At 57.9% G+C, this 19,111-nt stretch overlaps 2 protein-coding genes across 4 annotated transcripts in view; both read right to left on the reverse strand.

Annotated features, from left to right (window-relative positions):
• Nucleotides 1–492: 492 nt before the first annotated feature.
• Nucleotides 493–8,001, reverse strand: PAM16 (presequence translocase associated motor 16). Of its 2 annotated transcripts, none has more exons than XM_032606267.1 (5): nucleotides 7,851–8,001; nucleotides 2,458–2,542; nucleotides 1,494–1,630; nucleotides 1,073–1,138; nucleotides 493–648 (listed from the first exon to the last, which is right to left on the reverse strand). In XM_032606267.1, exons 1-5 carry the CDS (start codon nucleotides 7,851–7,853, stop codon nucleotides 562–564), a joined length of 378 nt encoding a protein of 125 aa, XP_032462158.1. In that variant the 5' UTR covers nucleotides 7,854–8,001; the 3' UTR covers nucleotides 493–561. The 2 variants fall into 2 exon arrangements, with proteins under 2 accessions (XP_032462158.1, XP_032462157.1); XM_032606266.1 differs by lacking the exon at nucleotides 7,851–8,001 and adding an exon at nucleotides 7,579–7,797.
• Nucleotides 8,002–10,340: 2,339 nt separating this feature from the next.
• LOC116740567 (coronin-7) overlaps nucleotides 10,341–19,111 on the reverse strand; it is a 58,170-nt gene continuing 49,399 nt past the window's right edge. For both annotated transcript variants that reach the window (XM_032606259.1, XM_032606260.1), the window contains 19 exons: nucleotides 18,857–18,911; nucleotides 18,310–18,367; nucleotides 18,088–18,233; nucleotides 17,908–18,000; nucleotides 17,622–17,753; nucleotides 16,672–16,798; nucleotides 16,120–16,295; nucleotides 15,534–15,642; nucleotides 15,343–15,429; nucleotides 15,120–15,262; nucleotides 14,942–15,046; nucleotides 14,778–14,863; nucleotides 13,844–13,985; nucleotides 13,657–13,746; nucleotides 12,617–12,733; nucleotides 12,214–12,349; nucleotides 11,726–11,817; nucleotides 11,115–11,201; nucleotides 10,341–10,992 (listed from right to left, as the gene is read on the reverse strand). In XM_032606259.1, the coding sequence (XP_032462150.1) occupies nucleotides 10,987–10,992; nucleotides 11,115–11,201; nucleotides 11,726–11,817; nucleotides 12,214–12,349; nucleotides 12,617–12,733; nucleotides 13,657–13,746; nucleotides 13,844–13,985; nucleotides 14,778–14,863; nucleotides 14,942–15,046; nucleotides 15,120–15,262; nucleotides 15,343–15,429; nucleotides 15,534–15,642; nucleotides 16,120–16,295; nucleotides 16,672–16,798; nucleotides 17,622–17,753; nucleotides 17,908–18,000; nucleotides 18,088–18,233; nucleotides 18,310–18,367; nucleotides 18,857–18,911 (1,987 nt within the window). In that variant the 3' untranslated portion in view covers nucleotides 10,341–10,986. The remainder of the gene's footprint in view (nucleotides 10,993–11,114; nucleotides 11,202–11,725; nucleotides 11,818–12,213; nucleotides 12,350–12,616; nucleotides 12,734–13,656; nucleotides 13,747–13,843; nucleotides 13,986–14,777; nucleotides 14,864–14,941; nucleotides 15,047–15,119; nucleotides 15,263–15,342; nucleotides 15,430–15,533; nucleotides 15,643–16,119; nucleotides 16,296–16,671; nucleotides 16,799–17,621; nucleotides 17,754–17,907; nucleotides 18,001–18,087; nucleotides 18,234–18,309; nucleotides 18,368–18,856; nucleotides 18,912–19,111) is intronic.

The raw sequence follows: 19,111 nt of genomic DNA on the forward strand, positions 1-19,111 counted from the left end.
CCATGACTTTGTTGAGTGCCTTAGCTATGGGGAAGCCTGGCTCCCTGGCCTCGGTGCAATGAGAGGCTGGCAAAAGCTCCTCTTTTCCGGCCACACCCTGGAGCTTTCCCCCCAGATTACTGAGGTGTTAGAGCCCAACCCAGGTCAGGGAAAGGTGGCCTGTGACAGAGCCCAGGGGCCCGAGCTCCATCCACCAGCGGGTGGGCGGGGCAGACCTGAGGATGGTGATGCCGAGGGAGGGCCTGGCATTGGTACTGCGACAGCAGGAGAGGCTATGGCCGGTACTTGACAGAACGCGACCAGCTTCCTTAGACGAGCAGGGCCAGGCTGGCTGGCTTCTAGCCAACCTTGCCCACACTGGCCCCGCTGGGTGTCAAAGGCCCAAGAACGGGCAGGCAGATGCCACTACTTCCCCTCCCCTGCACGCACAGCCCCACGGCTGGCGGGAAGAGCAGCCTGCCTTCTGGAATCTGGCCGTGCGCACTCAAGAAATGCGGAAAAGACATTTATTACCGAGCTATAAATTAGAGGTGGGCGGGTGGGGTGTGAGGCACCGAGAGGTCACGTTTTGGGCGGCTGCTCTCGCTCTCTGTCCTCCTGGGCCTGGATTCTGAGTTCCTCCTCAAGGCGCTCCTTTGCTCGCACCACCTGGGGAGGGAGTCACAAACAGTTAGGCAGGATGGCCCCTTCCCTCCCCGGGTCCAGCTCCAGCTCCCTGGAGAGCAGCAGGCAGGTCAGAGGTAACAGCCTGAGCGGAATATAAACAGAGGAGCCTGGGGACGCACTGACTGAGTCTGGGAGCTGAGAGCTGGTTCCAGCACTCCACCAGCTAGCAGTCCTGGCCCTTCAAAGCCTCGGCTGCTGGAGGCACCACTGTCCAGGGTGACACAGGGCCCAGGCCAACACAGCCCCACTGGCTGGGCCACATGGAGCTGGCAGCCCTGAGGGACTGGCAGTTCAGGGGGCTCCCTGCGCCCCAGGGACCTTTCTCCTGCCAAGCTCTGAACTGCTTGGAAAAGAGGGAGGCCCAGTGAGAAGCGGCCCCGCGGCCTGCCCCCGTCTCAGCACTCACCTTTGACTGCAGGTAGAAGGAGCCACCCACGGATTTATCGTTCACCTTGAATAGGTGTTCGTAGTTCTGCAGAGGAGGGGAGACGGTGAGGGTCCCTGGGTTACAGAGGCAGGGGAAGCTAGGAGATGACAAAAAGGAAAGCGAAAGGGCTCGCCCCCTCCGCCGCGCTAAGGCACCCGGAGCCGTTGAGGGGCGGAGAAGCGGACAGGTGCCCACTGAGGGAGGCCCACGCCTCTGCCACCGCTGCCTGTGGCCTAAACACTGACAAGTGACAGTGGCTTCTTCGAATCCCAGCTGGCCGCAGCCAGAGCCCCCGCTCCTGCCCGTTTCTGCTGCCCCCCTCCCCCCTCCCAACGCTGGTGTACTGCCGCCCCATACCCACTTCTGGTCTGCTTGTCTCAGAGCTGCCTGGTGGCCTCACCTTCTGGATCTCCTCAGGGCTCAGCTTAGAGACGTTGAGAATCTGCTGTGCCTCCTGGAGGCTGAGGCCGGAGAGGTTGGAGGCGGCCGCAGACTGGTGTCCCGCGCGCCCCCGGGCGTCAGCTGCTGCCCGGCTGGCTGTGGGGACACACGGGTGAGCACTTGGCACTCAGCAGCCCGGAGCTCCCCCAGGCCTTCCACGTGGGCAGCTCACCGCTGCCAGGTGGCGTGAGGGAGGAGACAAGCCGGGCCAGAGGGTATCTCTTCTCCAGGAGTGGATTTTTTGGGGGTGGGCAGTAGTAAAGTGAGGACAGGGGCAGGGGCTGGTCAAACCTGGCATCAGGTCCCCAACCTAGACCATGAGATGACCCTGTCCCTCTTTTCTCCCCTGGCCTCTACCTCCTGGATGCATCGCAAGTTGGGGAGTTTAGGTTACTGTGGGGAACAGAGTGAAGCTGCAAGCAGGGGGAGGCAGCATGGCTCTGCCCTATGGTTACCTAGGCCACCAAAGCAGGCTGCCTTGGGTGACTTCTTCCTTTTCAACACCTCTAGATTCAGGAGCCAGTACACTTTTTCTTAAAGGGTCAGAGAATAAGTATTTTAGGTTCTGCAGGCCAACTAGTCTGTGTTGCAATTACTGGACTCTGCCTCGAAAACAGCCAGAGAGGTATGGCTGTTCCAATAAAACTTTATTTACAAAAACAGGTGGCCAGGAGGGCTAGTGTGCCCATTTCTGGCCGGATGCTCACGCCCATCAGGTCTCCCTTTTATAGGATTGTCCCAAGATCTAGTAGTCTGCCCCCCCAATGGGAAGTGCCCCAGGCTACCTGAGCTGCCAGAACCCCACCCCACAGAGGGCCCTTGCATTCACAATTGGCCCAGTGTGAGGCAGGGGCCCAGAGCTACCGGGAAAATCTGAGCCAGGCAGGATCTCCCAGCCCAAGGAGACAGAGGCCCAAGCTTACCTGCAAACTCCTGCTGCAGGGCCCGGGCAAAGGCCCTGCCCACCACCTGCACGCCCATCACAATGATCTGGGCCAGGTACTTGGCCTGTGAGCAAAGCAGGCACCTATTAGCAGGTTACATTCTCAGAGCCCCCAGTGATGGACCCTGGAAGTGGTGGCTGTGCAACAAGACTTCTGGATTGCTGAGGTAAGGAAGCTCAGAGCAGCAGCCATAGATCACTTCCTCCAAAGCACCCTGATAAAAAGCTTCTGCTTTGGGTGGCTTCGGGTGCCCATGGGACAGCAGGCCTGGGGAGCGGGGGAGGGGGGCACCCAAGAGAATCCCCAGAGGCAGACGGGACTCTCCCTCATCCTTTGGAAGAGGCGGACAGGAGCCAAGGCAAAGTGGCCTGGGAACCAGAACTCAGGGCCGGTCCCAGACCCACCATTCACTCTGCCACGACCGGCAGCTTCTTGTACTTGGCTGGTCCAACCTTTACTGGTGGGGAAGCGCAGTGCCATTCTAATTCTCCCCACACTATTCAAGTCAGTTCCAATCAACACAACAAAAGACCAAAATACCCTCCACTTTCAAGGAGCAAAGCCCACTAGGTGGGCATTTAGACAAACACAGCGGGGACCAAGTGGTAAGGGAGAGCAGGCCAACCCCTGTTCCTCCACTGGCTCACTCCTTCACTCAAACCTTGCTTGATAGTTAGCACTGTGACCACAAAGATACCCAGGACCCGGCCCTGTGGGAAACCCTCCACTGCAGCGCAGCGCGAGCGTCTTCTACCCCAAGACCGCGTGGGCCAATGCACCATGGAGACAAGTGGGGCATCTCATCAAGCATGACCAGAGGCGTGGAAAGGCACCGGAGGGACACCTCAGGAAGGACAGGGAGACTCTGGGAGGCAACGGCACTTCTCCTGGCAGGTAGAATCTCGATGGGAAAATGGGGGCTTTCTAGGCAGGGGGACCAGGGTGAGTCCAACTGGGAGAAAGTGTAGGGGATGCCTGGGAGCAGCCAAGAGCCCAGAGGTCTTGTAAAATAGTAGGAGGTAAGATGAGGCAGGCGGGTGAGATGGGAAACATACAGATCTTACTGTGACCAAGGATTACAAACAGACAGCACGTGTGTGTGTGAGCTGGTACAAACGTGGGTGCGTGGAGGACACCCGGAGAATGCTCGCGGCAGGTCACCACTGCTCACATGGCACATCCAAGTGGTTTCCAACAACCAAGAATGGACTTAGCCAGGGTGCTGAGCACTGTGACAAACACATTCTATCTATTGTGCCATCTAATCCCAACAACTCAAGACACTGAAACACAGAGGGGTTTAGTGACCAACATGAGGACACACAACTAATACCTGGGGGAAGATGGGCAGAAAACCCACAGCCAGTGCTATCAGCTATCCCCAGGCTGCCCACCTCACACAGAATCCTGGGGTCTGCAGGGAGGGCGACTGAACAACATGACAAGGATCAGGACCCAACCCAGAGGCCGAAGAGGGGCTTGTTAGATTCCAGTGGAACCCCGACTCCAGAACTGGCCTTGCTGGCCTCCTAATGGGTGGGGTGGGATGCGGTTCCAGGCCATTAGCGGGGATTGATAAATTGGAAGTGGGTTTGGATTTCACAAGTGGGTGGAAATTTCATAAGCCCCGTATTTCACACCACGAAGACTCTCCAGTGATCAGAGAGAGGGGCGGGGCTGCAGGCGCTGCACTGAGGTGAATAGACTAACAAGGATCAGACGGGAAAGTCTCACCTGGCTTCTCCCCCAACCCCCGCTTGCCTAAAGCCTCTCCCAAGTCAGGCAGGAGGCTCTGAGATGGACAGCTGGTCCTATCTGAGGGACTGAGAGGCTTAACAGCAGGTGATTCCGAGTGTTCCCTTGGCCAGGAATTCCCACCAGGCCTCCGACCACACCTCCTTCTGCTGCCACACCTGACAGCAGCCCCATCCCACTGCCTGCACTGCCTCGTAGTCAGGTGTTTACTTCTCTGCCCAGGTGGTGACTGTTGCTAAATAATGAACGTTAAGAGCTGAGGCTCTAACTGGGCAGCTCCCCCACCACCCCCTGCCCATGGTTCCTGCTGCCAGAGCTCCATAGCTGCAGGACAGGCTGGGCTTCCTGCAAAGTTTCAGAGGCTACCCCAGCCATCCAAGGGAGCTGCCTGGTCCACCCACCGCAGCTACCAAGGTTCCTGCAGGAGGCATCTCCTGGGGGAGGCAGTGATGCGGAGGTTACACAGACAAGCTCTGGAATCACCTGTGTGCAAATGACAGCTGGGAACCCTGGATAAGTTCCCCAGTCTCCCTGAGCCTCAGCTTCCTCTCCTATTGTGGTCAACAATAGGGCTGTCACGGGGATTAAAGGCACTTATAAAGTGCCTGGCTCAGACCCTGATAATATAGTAGGTGTTCAATAAATGTTGATTTTCATTTATTACTACTCTTTGTTTCCCAAAACCTGACACTGGCCAGGCACTGGAGAGTAACAAAGTTCCACCCAACACAGCAGCTCATTTGATAGATCCTCTGATTCCTCAGGGGAAAAAGCTGCAAAATGTTGGGTTACATTCCCAGGGAGCTGGAAGCAGCATGGAAGAGAAGTGAGAAGGCTGCTTTAGTCAGGCTGACATAACCTGGGTCCCCGCTTTGCTTCTTGCCAGCTGTGTGGCCCTGGCAATCACTCAACCTCTCTGAACCTCAGTTTTCTTATCTGCAAAATGGAGAGAATAATACCCCCTTATAGGAGGGCTAAGGCCCTCAGAAGGCAAGGCATGTAAAAAGTGGACACCTGAGTAGCTCAAGAGCTGCCTCTGCTTCCAGACCAGATCCTGCTTGGTGCTGAATGATCTAGAGATCAGAGGTGCAGCCAAGCTTCTCAGCTACCTACTCAATACCCAGACACCTACCAAGTGCCAGGTGGGTCAGCTGTGCTCAGAGCTGAGGATTCATGGGGAGCACAGCTGTGCCAGCAGCTACCACAGGGGATGAAGACAGTTACTGGCTGAGGCCTCTCCCAGAAAGCCCTAAAACACCCCATAATCCACTGACTGATGCTCGGGCCTGAAGACCCTGGGCAAGAGCAACTGGCCAACACAGCATCCAACTCAGGCCAAGCTGTTGGTCAAGGAGCAGAGGTCAGAGCCATGAGACTCCATGCCTGGGACACTGCAGATGGCACATATGCTTTCCTGCCTGGAGAGCAACGTGGCACAATGCGGGACCAAAGCCCTGCAGCTGGGGCAAAGGACCACAGGCAGTGTGGGGGGTTGGGAAGCCCTAAGGAATGTGGTTTGTCCTGTGTGAAGTGCATCAAGAAGGCAACCTGGCTTTGGACAGATGGATGTGCAAAGTTCCCTTCAGACCTTGGGCTGGTGGGTAGAGACAGCCACTGACTCACCCTCTTCTCAAGGACACATGGAGATAGAAAGGGGGCTTTCTTCACCCAGGGCCCTGGCAAACAGCTGCTGGCATCACAACTAGGCAGGAGGGAGGTCAGGACCACAACTGTCACATCTGCCATGGTATGTCCAGGGCCTGGGCTGTGGCTAGCACAGCAGGTGCCCGATACATATCTGAATGAACGTGACACTTGACAGGGCTTCCAAATGCCTCCCACTCCCTCTGCTGAAGGAGGGTTCTGGCCATCCTCCCAAAACACGCACACAATACCCTACCTCTGCTGCCACTGCCAGCCAATTCAGTCTACCCCCAGCTTGGCATCCCCAGCTCTGGCTACAAATGACTTCTCTAGTTTTCTCTCCCCTCATTGCTCTCCACATCACGTACTGCAGCCACACCATCTACTCCAGGATCGGCTCCCCTCCTTCTTTATTCTGAATTCATACACCACACAGGTCACTCTTTTCAAGTGCACAATTCAGCACTTTTTAGGATATTCATAGAGCTGTATAACATTTTCATTATCCATCCCCCCAAAACTCCATACCCATTAACCCAATGAACATCCTCTCTCCTACTCCAATACTGTCTAATCCCAACATCCTTCAAGACTTAGCTCATGTCAGGCTTCCCTAGTGGCACAGTGGTTAAGAATCCACCTGCCAATGCAGGGGACACGTGTTCAAGCCCTGGTCCGGGAAGATCCCACATATCCCACATGCCGCAGAGCAGCTAAGCCCGTGCACCACAACTGCTGAGCCTGCGCTCTAGAGTCCGCGAGCCACAACTACTGAGCCTGTGTGCTACAACTACTGAAGCCCGCGCACCTACAGCCTGTGCTCTGCAACAAGGGAAGCCACTGCAATGAGAAGTCCGCGCACCACAGCGAAGAGTAGCCCCTGCTCCCTGCAACTAGAGAAAGCCCCGAGCAATGAAGACCCAACGCAGCCAAAAATAAATCAAATAAACAAATTTATATATATATACATATATATATATAAAAGACTTAGCTCATGTCATTTTCCTATTAATATTGTCCTATTTTACGGACTCGCCTGCTTTCTCCTTTAAGGTACCAACTCCTCCAGAGCCACATGCAGGAATGTGTGTGAAGGACCCAGCTGGGGTGGGGGGCAGGGTCCTCAGAAAATGGCAGTGACTATTACAAGGCAGGAACAATGTGGTTCTATGTGTAGTCTCAGGACACAGAGCAGCTGGGCTCAAAACTGGGATGAGTGACCCTGGAAAAGTCAGATGCCCTGAGTTTCAGACTGTTTATCTGTAAAATGGGGACAATGAGAGCACCAACTTCTTTAGAATTAAATGGGAATCTACATAAGCCTCAGCTCAGGGCCTGGCACTTGTAAGCTCCTACCTTATCCTTAACACTATCAGTTAATAAGTGGCTCCCCAAACCCACTGCCTCAATCACTCAACAATCCTCTATCCGGGGATAGAGCTCAGGACCCTGTACTTTTAAAGGTCCCCAGGTGACCTGACGCAGCCAGTGTGGCCCAGATCTGTGGGCCTGCTTTGGGTGCCAATGGTACCGCAGAAACGCTCAGTTTTCGGTGTTGCAGGGTCTGGTTCAAGTCCCAGTTCTGCCACTTCCTCGTGAAAGCCCCGGAGCCCGTTTCACCAGCTTTCAAATGGGGACGATAATAGGGCGACACCATCAACTAGCTCGGGGACCGAGCAGGGGCTCGCGGGCCGGACTTACCTCCACCTTGGGCTGCCGGCACGTGGCTGGCGCACACGGCGATCGCATCTGCTCGGTATTTCCCGGCATGCCAGACCCGCCCTGCCTTCCAGCTAGAAGGCTCTCCCTGGCCCCGAGGTCGCCAGCACCCGCCTCAGTAAACCCCGGCTGCGACACCCCAGTCCCCGCTCCCCGCCGGGAACGCAGGTGGCGCGCGGCGCCCGCAGTCCAGGCGGAGCTCCCAGCCCCGGCCCCGAAACTGCCTCCCTTCCCCTCCCCTCCTCATGCCTCACCATGGCGGCCACTGTGCTTCGGCGACACGGGCTCCGGCTTCCCGGACCCTCGGCCCCGGCTCAAGGGCGGCCGGCGGGTCAAAGGTCAAGGGAAGCTGCGAAGAGCGCGTGCGCTGGGCATGCGCGTTGCTTCTGAAAGGGCGGGGCGTGGGCGGAGACCTATGGCCCGTGGGCGGAGTCGGGGCGGGGCCTGCCTCAGCCTCCGGCGTTCCGGCGACCACCGGAGGCTACTGATGGGCGGTTTCAGGACCCTCTGGCCGTCCTGCTTATCCTGGGGTGCTAGGAGCAACAGAACAACACCGGTCAAATGGTGTGTGTGTGTGTGTGTGTGTGTGTGTGTGTGTGTACTAAAAGACATGCAATAAACATACAACACCTCACAAACAATGAGTAAGACGTCAAATTCTCACAAATATTTAGGAAAACAGGAAACTTCAAAGTAGGTTTCATCCCAGGTTCCCTGTCTGGAAAGGAGGGCTCGTCTCCCTCCTCCTTCAAGTCTTTGTTCCAATGTTACCTTCTCAGTGAGGCCACCCTGATGCCCTACCATCGCTGCAACTTGTCCTCCATTCCTTTTCTTTTCTAATACGGGCTTTATTGAGAGAGAATTCATACACCACACAATTTGCCCTTTTGAAATGCATAATTCAGTGCTTTTTAGTATATTCACAGAATTGTGTAACCATCACCATTAGTTCCAGAACATTTTCAGCCCAGCCTTAGCAACTCCATACCCATGAGCAGTCACTGTCCATTTCCCCCTCCCCCAGCCCCTCGTGACCACTAATCTGCCTCCTCTTCTATGGATGTCTCTTCTGGATGTTTCATAGAAATGGAATCATACTACATGCGGCCTTTTGTGTCTGTTTTTTTTTGTTTTTTGTTTTTGGCTGCGTTGGCTCTTCGTTGCTGGGCGCGGGCTTTCTCTAGTTGCGGTGAGCAGGGGCTCTTCTTCGTTGCGGTGCACAGGCTTCTCACTGCGGTGGCTTCTCTTGTTGCAGAGCATGGGCTCCAGAGCCCAGGCTCAGCAGTTGTGGCGCATGAGCTTTGTTGCTCCACACATGTGAGATCTTCCCAGACCAGGGCTCGAATCCATGTTCCCTGCATTGGCAGGCGGATTCTTTGGTTTGATTTGATTTTTTGCAGTATGCGGGCCTCTCACTGCTGCGGCCTCTCCCGCTGCAGAGCACAGGCTCCGAACGCGCAGGCCCAGCGGCCATGGCTCACGGGCCCAGCCGCTCTGCGGCATGTGGGATCTTCCCGAACCGGGGCACGAACCTGTGTCCCCTGCATCGGCAGGCGGACTCTCAACCACTGCGCCACTAGGGAAGCCCGGCAGGCGGATTCTTAACCACTGCGCCACCAGGGACCCTTGTATTTGGTTTAAACCTCCATTTTTTTTTTTTTTTTTTTTTTTTTGTCCATACCATGTGACATGCAGGATCTTATTTTCCCCACCAGGGGTCAAACCAGTGCCCCCTGCAGTGGAAGCCTGGAGTCTTAACCACTGGATCACCAGGGAAGACCCATAAACCTCCATTCTTTTTTTTTTTTGCGGTACGCGGGCCTCTCACTGTTGTGGCCTCTCCCGTTGCGGAGCACAGGCTCCGGACGCGCAGGCTCAGCGGCCATGGCTCACGGGCCTAGCCGCTCCACGGCATGTGGGATCTTCCCAGACCGGGGCATGAACCCGTGTCCCCTGCATCGGCAGGCGGACTCTCAACCACTGCGCCACCAGGGGAGCCCCATTCTTGATCCCTCCTATTTTTTTCTGAAGCTCTTACCACATTCTATCAAATTATACCATTCATTCATCTTTATGTTTATTATCTGTTCCCTCCCACTAGAATGTGGATTCCTGGAGGGCAGGACATTGATCTCTTTTCTCCACTCTTGGGCATCAGCACCTGGAAGAGTGACTGGCACATGGAAGGCACTCAACAAACGTTTGTTGAGTGAATGAGAGTCGGGCTGCCTCCTACTATGTTTTGGACCACTACCCTTCTTTCCTTTCCTCCAACTCTCCAAATTCTTTATTCTCTCAGCACCCTGGCTGCCCTTCCTTTTGTCTGAAACGTTCTTCCCAGGGCTCTCTCCATGCCTTTGTGGCCTTCAGGTCTTAGCTCTCAGCTTAAACATCGCTTCTCAGACCCTGACTACAGTCTCCTCCTGCATCACCGTGGCTCCCTTTCACATAGTTTATCTACTTCACAGCCTTCCTTGCACTATTTGCGAACTTGCACATGGTCCGGCTCACCCTGGCCTACTAAGACTATACTAAGTGCCTTGAGAAGCCATGTCTCTCCTGTTCATTACAGGAGCTGCCATCCAGAGCCCTGCTGGATACTAGCGTGTTGGATGAATGAATGAATTCCCAGCAGGAGCAGAGTGAGGCCTGGGACAAGCGGGAGCCCAGGGCCAAACCGACCTCACCCATACTCCTGTCCCCTTCCCCTTCTAGCCAGCCAGAGACCACAGCGGCACGAAAGGTGGCCAGCTTAGAAAAGTTTAATTGCTAAAAACATCCAGGGTACATGCAGGCTAGTCCCTGCGGGGCTCACACCCCCTTCGTTGGGCTATCAGCTCTGTGATGCCCATTCCTCCTGGCTTCAAGTTTGGGGAGCAGGGCTACTGGTCCCAGGCCCCTGAGGCTGGTGCTGGCTCCAAACGGCCTGGTGGAGGGCCAGCCCCCTAGGCCCTTGACCAGAACTGGAACAGCAGGCAAGATAGGACGGCATGTGATAACTGAAGGTTCTGGGCGAAGCCAGCCCAAGCTGGGACCAGCCCAGGTCAGAGTAGAGGGGACAGGGAGCCCAACGGCTGCCCAGGGACACGCCACTGAGCCCTCACGCCCACCCCACCCCCATGCCCCTGGCTCCACATGCTAGCAGGTAGCTGAGGAGAAGCAGCTGGTCCCAGAAAATGCAGAGATGCAAACAATCCATGGGGGTTGCAGCAGGGCCCAGAGGCTACGGAAATGTCCAAGACCCAAAGGAAGCCAGGCCTTCTGGGGTGAGGTGTGCCCCGGCCAAGAGGTGGCTTCCAGTTTGAGGGTGAGACGTGAGGTGTGAAGGGGCACCAGGTGGTTCAAGGAGGCAGCAGTGGCAGGTGAGGCTAGAGGTGGCTGGTGGGCAGGCTAGTCCTGGGGAGATAAACCAAGAAGTGGGAGGGAGTTGAGAGGGCCTGGGGGAGGGGGGTGGTGCATGCGGCAGGCGTGAGTCGGGGAGAGATGGGACAGGCAACAGGGCCCACTCGTCCACTCACCCACTCGTCCTCGTCCACACCTTCGAAGGAGTCCTGTGGGAGCGGGTCCACCCGGTTCCCCAGCTTTGCCACCATGGCACTCAGCAGCTGGGAGAGGGGACGGGAGAAGAGGTGGGAAGGGAACAGGGCTTTTGACCCCAAGAATGTCAGATCCCAAGGCTGGAACCCCAAGGTTCAAAGTTGTGGGAGAATCATTTTCATTAGAGCCCTGACAAAGCTGATGGTTTTCATTGAAAAAGATACCTTGACAGAGACGGGGGAGCCAGAGACAGACAGACTCTAACACGGAACATAAGAGTCACAGAGCAGCTGTCTCCACATATTGCCTCAGACGCTCAAATATGCACCAGGGTCCCCAGCGCACTTGGGTCTGGTTGGGTTGGGCCAGGCTAGGGTGGGGCCTCTTTCCACCCTTCCCTGGCTTCCTGAGCCCTGTGCCCTGGGGGCGGCAGCAGTCAGTTTCAGGGCTTTGGAAGGTCTTCCCTGTCCAACTGACAAGTGGGTGACACTCGCTCCTCGCCCAATCTGGGTTGGACTAGAGAACTGAAGGGCAGTCACCAGGAGCAGCCAGGGCCCTGTGACCCCAGCGGCCAGCCCTCTTCCATGCCTACCTCTTCCTTCTTCTGCTGGTCCGACTTCTCTTCCAGGTAGAGTGCTGAGGATAGGGCCCGCCGGGCTGGGCCTTCACGGGGGGCCTGGCTCACTGGGGTGGGATAGCAACAAGCATCAGGCAGCAGAGAGCCCCTTTGGTGGGGCCTCCTGGCCTAACCGCTTGGTACCAGCCCCTGGGGGATTCCATGGCAGAGAGTCCAGAGGTGGCACTTCGGTTCACAAGGCCTGCCCTCGGCACCAGGCTGTGTGCACGTGCGCACGTGTGTTGGGGGTGGAGGGCCTGTGATGGAAACACAGACCCTGGGCCCTGCCCTCCAGGGGCTCAGAGACCAAGTCCGAAGAGCAACCACCCCATCCCTGGGAGCACTAGAGGTTTCTGATTGCCAGCAGGGATGGAGGTTCAGACTTGGGCCTTCTGCCCCTTTCTCCAACCCCCACCCACTCCCCTGCTTCCTACCTGCCCCCCCAGCCCAGTCCCTCATCCTACCTGGGGTCATGTCAGGGGGCTGCAGGCTAAGAAGCCGGGGCTGCCCGTTAGCGCCTCCCAGCCAGGCCTCAGCACTGAGCACCGGCTCCCAGCTCACGGCGGTGTCTGGGAACACGTCATCCTGGAAGAATTCTTTCTGCAGGGAGGGAGTAAGGGGCTGCCCTGAGGTACTGACCAGAGGCCTAGGGCACACAGGCATCCATTGGGAGGGGGGCATGGCAAGACCCAGGACCCCAATCTGAGGTTTCTGCAAGTTTCAGAACATCAGCAGAGTAAGAGGAACAGGTGCCCCAAAGAGCAGTGAGTGGGGCAGTTTGGTGACAAGACCAGTCAGGCCCCAAAGCCTCTGACAGGGGCTAGGCAGGGGGTGCTGGGCGTTGGCATGCTGGGCCCCCAACCTCACCCTGACTCGGGGCAGCCGGAAGGTGACAGGCTCCAGGGAGGTCTGGCGAAGTCGCAGGCATCGGGCAAACTCCACCTCCTGCACGTCACACTCTGTCTTGGGCAGGAGAATGAAGCCCTGGGGCGGCAAGGGAGTTGAGCTGGGGCTGGAGTCCAGAGCTCACACTGAGCACCTGGGCCCCCTCACTTAGGACCATCAGGACCAAGGCCTATCCCTGGAGAGTGGTGTGATATTTAACAACTAGCTCTCTGGAGGGGAAATGCTGCGTTTGTAGCGTTTGCCTATTTCCATGGTGTGAAAACTCCCACCATGTCAATTTCACACTACTAACATGACTGGGTGAATGCAGATTTGGGAAGAGATGTGCAGTAGCAGCCCATGATACAATATTTCTGCCAGACAGGGCCCACAGACGTAAATAACCTCAACAGTACAAATAATAGTGAAGTCAAGTAAAATAATTAGAAAGTGATAAATTAAGTATCTATTGCCTTGGTCTTTACTGTAACTTATTTGTGGGTTCATAAAACTTAAACTTACATAGTTTAATTTTTAACAAATGGTTGAGTTTAAAAATCAGTTCCCGGGCTTCCCTGGTGGCGCAGTGGTTGAGAATCTGCCTGCCAATGCAGGGGACACGGATTCGAGCCCTGGTCTGGGAAGATCCCACATGCCACGGAGCAACTAGGCCTGTGTGCCACAACTACTGAGCTTGCGCATCTGGAGCTTGTGTTCCACAACAAGAAAGGCCGCGACAGTGAGAGGACCGCGCACCGCGATGAAGAGTGGCCCTCGCTCACCGCAACTAGAGAAAGCCCACGCACAGAAACGAAGACCCAACACAGCCAAAAATAAATAAATTTTAAAAAAACAACAACAAAAAACAGTTCCGGACGCTGCTGGGCACACCCCACCCGGCCCAGTGACTCAAGGGCCCCACAGGCCCCTGCAGTCCTGCACATGGCCACGAGAGGGCGGGTAGCCCATGGTCCCACCTACGGAAGGAGGACCAGGGAGCGTGTGCGTGTGCGAGGGCTCACCTTGTGGGGGTCAGGCGATGTGAAGCTGTTGCACTCCAGGAAGAAGGGGGCCTCGGGGAGCAGCTCATACAGGAACACGCGGGTGTCGCCCTGGGGGGACAGCAACAGTGAGGTGGCCAGCATTAGCTGCCTTTCCCCCCACCTCCTCTCACCTGCCCAAAGCCCCCGCCTGTGCACCCCAGCCCACCTTGCCCGTGAGCAGCACCAGGCGGGTATCTGGGTCATAGCTGGGCAGCAGGGTCGAGGGAGCCACATCCAGCCCCAGCACTGCCAAGGGGCCACTGGCGAGGGCCTCAGCCGAGTACAGGAGTAGCTGGCGCTCACTTCGGCTGCAGGGGGGCAGAAGCAGGTCCTCAGAGCTGGAAGGGCCTGGGGCATGGCAAGGACTCCAGCAAGGCCCCCAATCTTGCGGGGCTGGAGGCCTGAGGGCCTCAGGGTGGGAGGAGAGGCCTCTGCCCATCCTCCTTCCTAACCCAGCCTCAGAACCACTGGCCTGGCCTAATACAATAGCTTTCTAACCTGCCGCCCTGCCTCCTCCCGGACCTCTGCCCCCTCTGCCCCTCCTCAGCACACTCCTGTCCCATGGCCACCGTGGCTATTAAGTCTGGACTTTTCTCCCCACATTCTGTTCCAGGCCCTTTGCTCCAGCCAGGCTGGTCACCTTCTGGGCCACTCCACCCAGAGGTGAATGCCCTCTCCTCCGGGTCTGTGTTTACCAACCCCTTTGTGACCCAGTTCAGATGATACTTCTCTTAGGAGGCCCTCCCTGATCCTTCCTTCAGAGCACCAAATGCCCATCCCCTGGACCTCTCCAGGAGGCTTGGTTCTGTGTTTTGTGTGCTTCGTCTGATCCCCACCAGATATGGGCTCTGCAGCAGGGATGGCTTTCATCCCTCTGGGCCCCTAGTTGATTCATTCCTCCCCATCTCCTTCCCTCCCATCAATCCACCCATGCACCCATCTATCTATCCATCCATATATCCATCCATCCATCCACCTGTCCAATAAATGAGAGTTGGGGACAGCTTCTGCATGCCTGACAGGTGTATGTGTATATGGGGGAGGGGGCACAGGTGGCTGCTGAAGTCTGGGGATGGGAATAGTGGTCCCGGAGTTCTCACCTGTCAAAGCCAGACACCAGGAGACAGTGACCATCACACACCCAGACAATGCGGGCTCCACGGGCCCCCTCAGGCCCTGGGCCTTCCTGTTGGGATACAGTACATGAGGCCCAGCTGGGACCCCACCCCAGGTCTGAGGGCCGCCCCCAGCCCCTCCTGCTCACCTGCAGGGGCTCAGGGCTACCTCGGGGCTCGTAGATCCGCAAGTGCCCATCCTTGCAGACAGTGGCCAGCTGCCGCCCATCAGGACTCCAGGCCAGGCCAAAGATCTGGGGGCAGGTGGGCATGTGAGAAGCAGCCTCTTGCCCTGTGGCTGGGCGCCTGCCCCCAAAGCTGTCCTACCTGATCCCGGTGGCCCTGCAGCCTCAGCCGCTCTGCTCCAGCCTTAAGGTCCCAGATCCGAATGGTAAGGTCGTAGGAAGAGGAGGCCAGCACATCAGCTGCCAGCGGGTGGAAGCGCAGAGAATAGATCTTCTCTGTGTGGCCTGGAGGCGAGGCATGGGGTGACACTGAGCCCCTCAGGGGCCACCGCCCACCCCCCAGCCCTCACCCAGGCCCCCCTGACCTGTAAGCACGGCCTCAGGCATGGTGAGCACCTCCTCAAGGCCCTCTGGGGGTACCCGCCACAGTCGGATCCTGGCATCCTCCCCAGCTGCAGAGAGCACAGGCTCATCACTGCTGACCCAAGGCCCCCCTTCTCTGTTCCCATTGAGGACCCTGGGACCCTCCCTCAAGCCCAGTGCCCAGCCTCCTTACCCACAGCGAGGTGGTGGGGATCAAAGGGGTCCCAGGCCAGATCGGTCACGGCTGCCCCATTCTGCAGCGTGGGCAGTGCTGTGTCGGGCAGACGGCCGGGCTTCCGCAGCTGTGGGAGGTGCCCCCACCCCGAGGCCCATCAGTAACGTGCAGGAGAGTCCGGTCCCCAGGGCTGCAGGGCAAGCGGCATGCCTGGGCCCACACCCTCTGCAGCTGACGATGCACCACCAGGTGGCCCAAGCTCTCTGCCTCAGCCACCTTGCGCTCTGAGCCCCAAGTGCCAAGCCCCGGAAAGTGAGGGAGGCAGCATGGAGTGGTGGAAAGAGCTCAGGCTTGGGGCTCAGGTGGCCTGGGTTCAATTCTCAGCTCCACCACTTACACAGCGTGTGACCCGGCAGGTCACTAAGCCTCTCTGTGCCTCACTGCTTTCATCTGTAAAATGGGGATAAGAGTAGCACCCCCCACACACCGCATGGGATGCTGGGCACTTGGTTTGTGCTTAGAGAATGTGAGCTGGTGTAGGCACCTGACGCCCTCAGCGTCCTGCAGGGACATGGGGACAGCGCGGCAGGGTGGGGCCCCTCACCTCGAGCACAGCCACCTGCCCACCACTGCTGAGCAGGGGCATGGCCACACGCTGCCGGTTGGCACAGAAGCCGTCGCTCTCGCCAGGCGTGGTGAGGTTGAGCCCCTTGAGGTTGGTGATGTGGCTGTCTCGGTGCCGGACGGTGCCCTGAGCATGCCGGAACTTGGAACTGGGGCCTGGCGGGCAGCAGGGACATGGAGCCACATGAGGTGAGGGTGCCCTGCCTGCCCCGCGCTGTCCTGCAGGGGGACCCGGGCCAGTCCTGAGTCCAGGCTGCCTGCTCCCCTCAGCAAAGGACCGTGCAGGTTGTGTGCCCAGATCTCTGCCAGTCCAGCCAACACAACTCGCCCAGAACGAGACTCGAGGGATCTCGGAACGTTTAGGCCACCCTCTTACAGGTGAGACTCTCTTCATCCCGCGAAGAAGTGACTCCTCCAGGAGGGGAGGCGGGACTGTGGGGGGAGGCAGGACTGGGGTGCAGAGGAGGGTGGCTGGGGTGGGGGTGGACAGGGCTCCCGTGGTAGGGGGTTAGCCCCGCGCTGAGGTACTTACCCAGCAGGCTTTGCAGGGACCTCTGGCTGGGGCTGGTGCTGATGCCGCTGGTGCTGGAGAGTGAGGGCCCCAGGCTGGAGGGCGTGGAGGGTGAGGTCAGCCAGCTGGGAGGGGAGGAGAAGCCCTCCTGGGAGAAAAGCTCTGGTCAGCCAGCAGCCCCGTCAGGCGGGTGGTCAGCCAAAGAGAGAGGGGATGCCGGGGTCATCACTTTGAAACACTGGGGTAGGCAGGAAGCCCCACCGTGGGATGTGGGGTGGGGACGCAATCGCTGATGGGCAGGAGGTAACATGGGGTGAGCTGAGCATTAGCATGTGGGACAGCAGGTAGCAGCTGCTGCTCCTGGGAAGGTGGGCCCAGAATGGTCAAGATCTTTCAAGAGGGTCTTCCCTGGTGGCACAGTGGTTAAGAATCTGCCTGCCAATGCAGGGGACACGGGTTCGAGCCCCTGGTCTGGGAAGATCCCACATGCCACGGAGCAACTAAGCCCGTGCACCACAACTACTGAGCCTGCGCTCTAGAGCCCATGAGCCACAACTACTGAAACCCGTGTGCCACACTGCTGAAGCCCATGCACCCTAGAGCCCGTGCTCCGCAGCAAGAGAAGCCAGCACAATGAGAAGCCCTTGTACCACAACGAAGAGTAGCCCCCGCTAGCCGCAATTAGAGAAAGCCTGCGCACAGCAATGGAAGACTCAACGCAGCCAAAAAATAAATAAATAAATAAATTAATTAATTAAAAAAAAAGATCTTTCAAGAGAAACTAGAAATCCAGATTTTATATGAAAGTCTCACTTTCTAGGCGTTTGCTCAATTTTGAGAACACAGAGTTTCTTCATTTATGCTTCTTGCGTTTCTGAGACCATTGGGCAGGTCACACACTCCTGCCCTGACCTGGGGCCCCTGCTTCAGCATTGCAACGGGGAAGCCAGGTGGGCTACGCTGATACTCACGCTGGGGTCCGCATCACCCACAGGTGTCTCTGCAGGCTGGGCCTCTTCCGGGGTGGGCTCTGCAGGGGGTACCAGATGGGAAGTGAAGCTGGGGTGGGGTTGGCAGGCTGGGTGGAGGCTGACCCTTTGCACCTGTGGGTAGAGGCCGGCAGGTGAGGCAGGAGGGCTTGGGGTGGGGATAGGGGACACCAGGCAGCTGAGTTAGTGCACAGGTGTACCACGTGCCATGGACGCGGCTGCTGCCGGTGGTGCAGGCCAGGAGCAGTCAGCCAGGCCTTGGCCTTACCTGCTGGTTGCTACCAGCCCACCAGGCATGGGGGTCGGAGGCGGGCACACAGCCTGCAGTGTCTGGGAACAGGTCCTCGTGGAACTCCACAGCCTGGTGGCACACAAGCCCACAGGCAGTGAGGTCAAGGCCCCCAGGCTCCCCCAGGCCCTCCCAGTCCCTCACGCAGGACCCCCTCACCTTGCGGGGCACGTGGTAGCTGATGGGCACGATGGCTGTGTCGCTCAGCTGCAGGACGCGAAGCACCTCGCAGGCCATGACGGCCAGTGCTCGCCGGGGCACGAGGGCCACCCCCTGCAGCACGCTCTCCAGGAGGCACTGGGTCACTATCAGTGACACCGTGGAGGACAGTCAGAGTGGGTCGGGGAGGGGAGGGGGCACAGGGCGGGGAGCAGGGCTTACCTGGGCTCAATGCCGGCTGCTCGGGGGCCACCTCATAGCAGTACAGCTGACTCTCGCCCTGAAACGATCCCCACCCGAGCGCTGCTCGCTGACTCTAGCTCCAGCCACCCCATCCCTCCCCAAGGACGGAGTCACAGAGCCACGGCCAACGTCTACAGGGCGCTGATGTGCGCTGGGCGCTGAGCTGAGCCCTTGGTAGACTCTGCCTCACCTGTTCATCATCATGGAGCACGAATGAGCACCAGGGGTATACATTCAGTAGGACAAAGTGTCTGCCGTGTGCTGACTCTGCTCTATTCTCAGCCTTGGATTCACGAAGCTGACGTTCTAGGGAGTGACCCCGACTGCATGGAATGGAGACTTGGAGCCCCATGTGCCTGGAGCCCCTGGCAGGGGTGGAGTCTGGGCAGGACTGTTCTAGCTCCTCCTTTCCGGGGTGAATAGCACTCCCCACTCTCCCAGGTGGCTGGCCAGGTCAAACGTTGGGGCCAGGTCTGGCGAGTGAGGGCACCAGTCGACATGGGTGGGGGCTTGAGCTTCTCCTCACCTTTCCCGCCAGGACCAGGAGCCTGGAGTCTGGATCCAGCAGGGGCATCAGAGACCTGGGGGAGAGATGGCCTGTCATAGGGATACAGCCAGTCATTGTGGCCAAGGGGCAGGGGAGGGGCTGAGAGCATTGTGACTCTAGATCGGGGCTTAGGCCAAGCACAACAGTGGCCAGGAGCGATGCAGCCCCTCCAGTTGCATCCAGCCTGGTCCCCAGGGACCCTCTACCTCCTCTCCCTGCGCTCCCGACACGCTG

This window comes from Phocoena sinus, chromosome 15 (assembly GCF_008692025.1).
Source record: "Phocoena sinus isolate mPhoSin1 chromosome 15, mPhoSin1.pri, whole genome shotgun sequence".
NCBI lineage: Eukaryota > Metazoa > Chordata > Mammalia > Artiodactyla > Phocoenidae > Phocoena > Phocoena sinus.